At 36.8% G+C, this 8,944-nt stretch overlaps 1 protein-coding gene across 1 annotated transcript; it reads left to right on the top strand.

Moving 5' to 3' along the window:
- The first annotated feature begins 1,817 nt into the window (after positions 1 to 1,817).
- On the top strand, positions 1,818 to 2,015 carry LOC129071065 (COX assembly mitochondrial protein 2 homolog). Its single transcript, XM_054574203.1, has one exon. It carries the CDS (start codon positions 1,818 to 1,820, stop codon positions 2,013 to 2,015), a length of 198 nt encoding a protein of 65 aa, XP_054430178.1.
- Positions 2,016 to 8,944: the final 6,929 nt, after the last annotated feature.

The following is an 8,944-nucleotide window of genomic DNA, read 5'->3' as shown; positions in this document are numbered from 1 at the left end:
GGAAAAACCCAAATTCTATTTTTTTCCTTGATACATTATTTAACAAACTGTAGTAAAGGTTCTATGAATATACCTTTGTTTATATACATTTAGGCATGCATAGATATGAAAACATACTAATAGGTAATATTATAAAGCTTTAAGTAGAGCTTTAAAATATAACTAATTATTTGGTAAATTTAAAGAATATATATCATATTAAATTTATCTTTTGAACGAACTATAACTTTTAAGATAAAGAAACAGAAAATTAGACCTATTATCCTGTTCATATATCTGTAATTCTCTGTGATTACTATACTTATTACAATCACCCACATTGATAACTATCTTTAATTCAGCAATCTATTTCTAATTTCTTTGAGGCACACACAGACACACAGAGATGGCAGAAAGTTAAAAATCATCCATTTACTTTTCCCAACTATATTTATCTTATATTATTTAAAACTGAGAGGGCCACAACACACATATATTAATTATTATCCAAAAGATTTTGCATATATTTTTTTCTTTGTAGAAACTATATAGACATTTAAAGATTACATATTAATTAACTTATGTCTAAGTAAAGTTAATTAGTCTAGGAACTAAAATTTAGTTAACACATTAAGTCTTTATGAATTGTAGCATTTAAAATAAATGCTTAAAACAACATACATTATAATTATTTTATTTAAATACAATTTTATATAGGTAATTTTAAAGAAAACTGTGCTCCTGAATAAACTAATTGTTAATGAGTAAATCAGGAGAAAGCTGTCTTTTATCTTGAAATTGACATTTTTTTCATATGTGGAATCTAATCATCACAATAAATTGATAAATAAAATAGAAACAAAAGCATAGATACATGGAACACACTGACAGCTGGCAGAGGGGAGGGGTTGGGGACTGAATGATAGATGGTGAAGAAGTTAACCAAAGAACATTTATGCATGACTTATGGACAGGGAAAACGATATGGCGATTGGCTGAGATGGAGGGTCTGGGTGGATGTGGAAAAAGTGAGAAAAATTGGGAACAAGTATAATAGCATAAACAATAAAAAAGCAGAAAAGAATGAGGATAGTAAGGAGCCTCAGGAACAACTTCAAGTGTATCAACATTGGCATTATAGGGGTGCCAGAAGGAGAAGAGAGAGAACAAGAAATTGAAAACCTATTTGGAAAAATAATGACAGAAAAATTCCCTACCTTGGTGAAGGAAACAGAAATACAGTTCAGAAGGTGCAGAGTTACAAACAAGATGAATCCAGAGAGTCACACCAACACACATGATAATCAAAATTTGTTAAAAGGAAAAATGTTAAAGACAGAGAGAGAATCCTAAAAGCAGCAAGAGAAAGGCAGTTTGTTACCTACTAGAGAGTTCCCATAAGACTGTCACCTGATTTCTCAACAGAAACTTTGCAGGCTAGCAGAGATTTGCAAGAAATATTCAAGTTGATGGAATGCAAGGACCTACAACAAAGATTACTCAGCAAAGCTATCATTTAGAATTGAAGGAGAGATAATTAGCTTCCCAGACAAGAAAAAGCTAAAGGAGTTCATCACCCCTAAACCAGTAGTATATGAAATGTTAAAGGACTTTAAGAAAAAGAAGGGGATGTGCTCCAGAGGCCGCGAGTGGCTGGGGCCTGCAGAGCGGGTCAGCTGTGGAGGGCATAGAAGCATTCCCAACCTAGAGCTCCCCTGGCACTGGTGCTGAGGTGAGCGGGCCTTTGAGTGAGGAGTTTTCGCTGGTGAATACCACTTCAGCCCTCGTGGTATGGCTGCGAGTCAGGTTGCTCTGCTGTGCTCCAACAACTCCTAAAGATGCATCCTGACTTATCTTTACACTTGCACAATGAAGAATGCAATGTCTTGATTAACTTACTTAAGGATTGTCACAAAAATCACAGCATTCTGAAATTTTCTGGTCATTGCAATGATCTTGATCAGGAGATGAGAAAATGCTTGAAGGAGTACATGGAAAAGAGGACCAAGAGCAGGGAGCATGGCAATGAAATGTGAGAGACTTTTTAATTCTCCAGATGAATCTGAAACATAAATTATATTTTCACTGGATGCTTTGGCTGAGAGAAGACCTAAAGACTCTTGGCTGATAACCAAAAGAACCCCATTTCATTTGATCTCCAGAATCTTTTGAATAGCAAGTGACCCATGAGAATTCGAGCCATGGAGAAACACAGAAGCCCTGGATTCAGACTATTTGTTGGGCAGAGACTTTAGTGCTCTGACTCCTTTACCAACACACCTGACTTTTAACATGTTTCTTTAATTTGCCTACAACCACTTAACATTTGAGTAACTTATATCTCCCTCAATAAAATAATTGACTTCAATTATTTAGAAAGAAAGAAAGAAAGAAAGGAAAGAAGAAAGAAAGGAAGGAAGAAAAAGAAGTGAGGGGGAAACTTTGTTTAGATTGTTCATTAGATTTCACACATAACTGAAATCATATGGTATTTGTTTTTCTCAGATTGGCTTATTTCACTTAGCAATATACTCTCTAGGTCCATTCATGCTGTTGGAAAGGGTAAGAATTCCTAAATGAAAACAGACTCATAGGTACAGAGAACAGATTGACAGCTGTCATAGCAGAGGGTGTAGGGGTGATGGGTGAGAAGGAGAAAGGATTAATGAAAAAAACCTCATAGACAGACAACAGTATGGTGATACCAGAGGGAAAGAGGGGTTCAGGGAGTTAGGAAAGGGTAAAAGAGGGATAAATGGTGCTGGAAGGAGACTTGACTTTGGGTGGTGACCACACAATACAATATAAAAATGATGTATTATGCAATTGTTCCCCTGAAACCTACATAATTTTATTAACCAATGTCATCCCAATAAATTCAATTAAAAATTAAAAATATGAACAATAAATTGGCAATGAATATATGTCTATCAATAATTGAATATAAAAAAACAAAATAAATGAACAAACAGAACAGAAACAGTTGCATAGATACAGGGAACATTTTGATGGTTGCCAGACAGGAAGGATGTTGGGGGATGGGTGAAAGGGGTAAAGAGGTTAAGAATCACAAATCAGTTGTTACAGAATAGTCATGGGGATGTAGAGTGCAGCATGGGGAATATGGTCAATAGTATTTAAATAACTATATGTGGTGTCAGATGGGTGTGAGATTTGTTAGGATAATTGCCTAGTAAGTTATGTAATGTCTAATCACCAGGATGTACTCCTGAAACTAATATAGTAATGAATATATGTCAACTGTAATTTAAAAATTAAAAAATGATGAGCAACATTGAAAGAAAAAACAAACTGACAGTAATGAGAGGGAAGGAAGGTGGGGGGTAAAAGGGAAAAGAAGGGGAAGGGTCAAATCAAGGAACATGGATAAAGGACCCATGGACAAAGCCAAAGTGGGGAAGGATGGACGGTGGGAGGTAGAGGTTGGTGGGCAGGGGGAAGTGGTGACGGGAAAATGGAGACAAATGTATTTGAACAATAAATAAATAAATAATTTTAAAAATCTGAGGAAATTTTTAAAAAGTAAAATTAAAATTAAAAAATGGCCCTGGCTGGTGTGGCTCAGTGGATTGAATGCCAACCTGCTAACTGAAAGGTTGCTGGTTTGATTCCCAGTCAGGGCACATGCCTGGGTTGCAGGCCAGGTCCTCAGTAGAGGGGCATGTGAGAGGCAGCCACACATTGATGTTTCTCTCCCTTTCTCCATCCCTTCCCTTCTTTCTACAAGTAAATAAATAAAATCTTAAAAATAAAAAATGTAAAAATAAATAAAAAGAAGTGTACTTGAGAGCAAGGTACCCCAATTTGAACAAACAGAAAACAAATTACTTTTATTGGTATGCAGAAGCTTTTAAAAGCCTTTAAGATTACAAAATAACTGCATTAAAAGATTCACTACAAGAAGCCTAATAAAAAGTGAAAGACACAAGCTCTGGCTGGTGTGTCTCAGTGGATTGAGCGTCGGCCTGCAAACCAAAGGGCTGCTGGTTCAATTCCCAGTCAGGGCACATGCCTGGGTTGCAGACCAGGCCCCCAGTGTGGGGCATGCGAGAGGCAACCACACATTGATGTTTCTCTCCCTCTCTTTCTCCTTCCCTTCCCCTCTCTAAAAATAAATAAATAAAATCTTTTTAAAAAGTTAAAGACACAAGAAATACCTAAGGTAAAAGGCAATGGTACTGTATACACCCCAAGTGTCCACCAATAGATGAGTGGATAAAACAACTATAGGACATTTACACAATGGAATTCTACTTGGCCATAAAATAAAAAGAAAATTTTACCCTTTGCAACAGTATGGATGGACCTGGAGAACATTATGCTAAATGAAATAAGCCAGTCAGAGAAAGACAAATTCCATATGATTTCAATTGAATGTGGAATCTAATGAACACACTGAACTAAAAAGAAAAACAAAGAGACACATAGATGGGGAACAGAGGACAGCTATTGGGAGGGTGTTAGGGGTGGAAGGATTGAGCAAAAAGGAAAAAGGACTCATGGACATGGAAAATGATGTGGTGATTGCAGGGGTGGAAGATAAGGTATGAGGGGACTAAATGGTAATGGAAAAAATATAATATAGTTTAAATTTTAAAAAAAGACAATGGTACTACCATGACCCCTACCATTCCCTAGTTTTCTTTTACACATGTTTATGTTTTACTAATTCTGAACTGCCTTTCCACTTTGAAGAGGCTATTAGACAATTTTCTTTTAAAATACCACTACTTGAGGTTAAGAAACTTCCTCAGATATACATCAACCCTTGGTGGAATACCGAATAATAGTTAAGGAGTTTCCTAAACCCAAGGAGGAAACCAAAAGAAATTTGAAGGCTATAGTATCATTATCTGTATCAGTATCAATATCAGTATCAATAACTGCAGGCTTCCAGACCTTTATAAGCTTATTCACATGTTGGTAAGACCTGGTGAAACCCAAAAATGGGTGTAGGAAACAAAGTGGCAAAATCCTGAGGATGATATTTGAAATCCTCAGATAAAGCTTGCACAATAGCAACTAAACTCTTACAAGACATTCTGTAGAGTCTTTTTTGCCTGTACTGATTGGTCTTTTATTTAAACATGCAAAAATGATCAAACTGTGCAGACTTTAAAGCCCACTTGGAAGCCCGCTTATTATGACATTCTGGTTCCATACAATAAACAGGGTTCTCCAACTTGTTCTAGCTACCCTCTTTGTAAATGAATTATCTGTTGAGATTAGTAGATTTTAAACAGGCATAAAATAGGGTGGGAAGTCACAGACCTGATGGAACTCATGACTATAGTTGAGCATTTTGAAAGGATACTGGAGCAATATCATTAACAAAAATCTACCACGCTTTTAGCTTTACAGCTATAAAATCTCTAAGGCCAAGGATGCAAAACAGCATCTTACCTTCTCACATTACAACCCCTAGGGATTTTATTAGGAAATCACTGGCCCAGAAATCAATGTCTTCTCTGTAATCAAAAAGAACACTTGAAAAGAGATTTTCCTCAAAGACCCCATGCAAATTCTTCATCAACTTGAATGCCTCCATATATACCTCTAAAGGAGGGCTCTCACATGGACCCCCTCACAGTTTACAGGGATCTGATGGGTTCTCTGGTAAGCTATTACCAGTAATTTCTTTAAAGACCCAAGGGGAAACTAAAATTAAAATTAATGGGAAACCTTGTTAAATTCTAGTTGATACTGGAGCTACATTTTCTACTTTAAAACCCATACTCATAGAAAAACAAATCCCTTGGAGTAAAAAGGTTTCCATAGTGATCTATCTAACACAGTTAAGAGACAGTTTTTATCTCAACCAGTACAAATGATACTGGCATCTTTTTCTGAAAAACATTTTTCTTTTCGATGTGATATAGCCCCGGTCCATCTATCAGGTAGAGTTCTCCTTTCTAAATTAAAAGGAGACCTTACCTTAGAATTTCCTGACCAAACTGAACTTAATATTACAGTTTATCCTTGACAGAGAAAAGGAAGAATTCCAACAAAGGTCCCCAAATTTAATAAAGGTGCCTAATATCTGTGGGCTACCTTTAACACTGACATTGGAAGATTCAGATAGATATAACTAAATCTCTCACCAAATTACCACAATATCCATTAAAGCCTGAGGCCATACAAGGCCACAAACCTATATCAGGGACCTAGTTGTCCAGGGGCTAATCATTTCCTGTACTAGCTTCTACAAGATGCTGATCTTACAGGTCCAGAAACCTAATGGATGAGAATGGCGATCTGTCCAGGATTTGAGAGCTATTAATAAGCTAGTTATTCTTCATACCCCAATGATTCCAAACCTGAACACCCTTTTGTCACAGATTCCATGAGACTCAAATGGTTCACTGTTGGAAACCTTTGTTCAGCCTTTTTCAGCATTCTTGTAAACCCCAATGGCCAATATATATTTGCATTTAGTTGGAACAATTGACATCATATATGGAGAGTTACGCCTCATGGGTTCACTGAGACTTCTTATTTCTCTCAAGTACTTCACCAAGATTTGAATACATCCCAGTTCCCATGAAAGTAAACCTTTTTACAGTATGTAAATGACCTCTTGATGTGCTCAGTTACTTAAAAAATATCCATAACAGATTTCATTTATTGCCCTGACAAATGTGGCTCAGTTGACTGGGAGTCATCCATAAGGCAAAAGGCCTCCAGTTCGATTCCTGGTCAGGGCATATGCCTGGGTTGGGGCCCAGTCCCCAGTTGGGGGTGTGTGAGAGGCAACCAACTGATGTTTCTCTTACATCCATGTTTCTGTCCCTCTCTTTCTCCTTTTCCCCCTCCCTAAAAATAAATAAATAAAATCTTTTAAAAATATGTCATTTATTTGCTGCAATAAATAGCTGAAAAAGGACACAAAGTCTCTACAGAAAAAAATTACATTTATGTTTAGACAGTGTCATGGCTTAGATCATGATCTAACACTGAAGGAATTCAGTTGTCTCCAAAAAGAATTGAACTAATTCAGGAATTTTCTATACTTGTCTTAATGAAGTGACAACCTCATGGATTTTTAAGTTTGACTGATTATTACAGACTATAGATTCCTGACTTTTCTCTATTAGCTTCTCCACTCTATAAACTTATTAAAAATTGAGTCTTTGGACTCCTTCCCTGGAAGGAAAAACATGAGCAGGATTTTATGACTAAAACAAACACTGCAAGAACCTCCTGCCTTAGGGCTACCTAACTATTCAAAACCTTTTACTTTAATTGTTATGAAAGAGATAATCAAGCTCTGGGAATGCTCATACAAGAACATGGTAATAAACATAGGCCTGTTGCCTATTATAGCATACAACTTCATTTAGTTGTTCATGCCTGTCTAAGCTGTTTTCAGGCTATAGTTGTAGTTGCAAAGTTAGTTTAAACTTCAGCAGATTTAAACCTGGAAAATGATATTTTTTCTTTTGCAAATGCTACAGCCTGTCCAAAGTCTTCTTAACTCTGAGTTGACTGAGTATTTCTCTGCAAGTAGACTAACTTTTTATGAGATCCATCTTCTTTTACCACCTAATCTACCTCTTAAGTGCTGCAACACCCTTAATCCTACTTTGTTACTACCTCTACCTGATGAAGGCAAGCACCATAACATGGGGTCTTGATTTATGAGATACCCCTCTAACTAATCCTGATCTAATCTTGTTTTATGATGGCTCAGACTGTAGAAATGGAAAAGAAAAATTTCAAGCTGCTTATTCCACTACTACCCAATATGACTTACTCAAAAAAGGGAAACATCTCACAAGCTAAATCAGCCTAGAAAGCAGAATTTCATGCTGTTACCCAAACATTCCAGTTATCAGGAGGACAAAGTGTAAATATTTATACTGATAGCTGGTATGCCTTTGGGATCACCCATGATTTTGGAATGTTATGGAAACAAAGGGGTTTTCTTGTATTATCTGGAACTGCAATAAAAAATGGGCAATGAGTAAATGATCTTTCTACTGCTTAAGCTTTACCAAAACAGTCCTTTATTTTCTTTTGCTTAATAACTTTTGTGCCCTACTAGATTCTACCTATAAAAGCTTTCCATAGTGTAAAACTTCTCAGGCTCCTTTCTACATGTTACATTAAAATGGGATGTTGCACAATTCATGAATTGCTCAATAAAACCATTTCAATCTTCAAATTTACTGAGTTGAATTTTTATTTGTTAATACAACTTACAGTGAGCTCAGTATCTATTGGATGAATGCCATAAGGACAGAGCTTGTCATGCACTAGAATACAATTTTTAATGACCATGAACTTGCCCTCAAGTGACTTAGCAAAGGTCATTGATCTAGAAAGTGATATAGTTAATTCTGTTAATTTTCTCCTCTACCAGCTAAATGTTCCTCATTAATCTAAAGCTCAGCTTGGCCCTCAGTTTAGCCAGCTATCCCTTGGAGCCCTAGAGTGCAGGTATCTGACACTGGGAGACTTATATGATTTATATTTAGGGATTGGGAAAGATATTGAGGCCAGGGCACTGAGTAGGAAGGGAGAGATTGGATCTTATCATGTGTTACCATCCTTGGGGATGGTTCCAGAAAGATGGGAATATCTATTCAAGACAGAATTGTTATGAACAGTCTTTGTGATTAGAGTAAATTAGGGAGGGGGAGAGAGATGGAGAGAGAGAGAGGAGGGGTTGGGGGAGGGTTGGAAAGAAGAGGAAAGGAATGGAGGAAAAAGGAGAGGAGGGGAGAAGAGAAGAGAAGAGGAGAGGAGAGAAGAGAAGAGAAGAGAGAGAAGAGAAGAGAAGAGAAGAGAAGAGAAGAGAAGAGAAGAGAAGAGGAGAGGAGAATATGGTCACAAGATCCTAAAAGCCTGTCTTCAGTCAGGCTGTGAGGTCCCAAAAGGAAATATATGCAGAAGAAACAGCATGAGATAAAGACAGACTTGATGACCAAATCTTCCTATTGAA

The sequence above is a fragment of the Pteronotus mesoamericanus genome, unplaced genomic scaffold (genome assembly GCF_021234165.1).
Source record: "Pteronotus mesoamericanus isolate MK-2021 breed Mesoamerican mustached bat unplaced genomic scaffold, CSHL_Meso_final contig_256, whole genome shotgun sequence".
NCBI lineage: Eukaryota > Metazoa > Chordata > Mammalia > Chiroptera > Mormoopidae > Pteronotus > Pteronotus mesoamericanus.
This window is presented reverse-complemented; position numbering and strand designations above follow the sequence as displayed.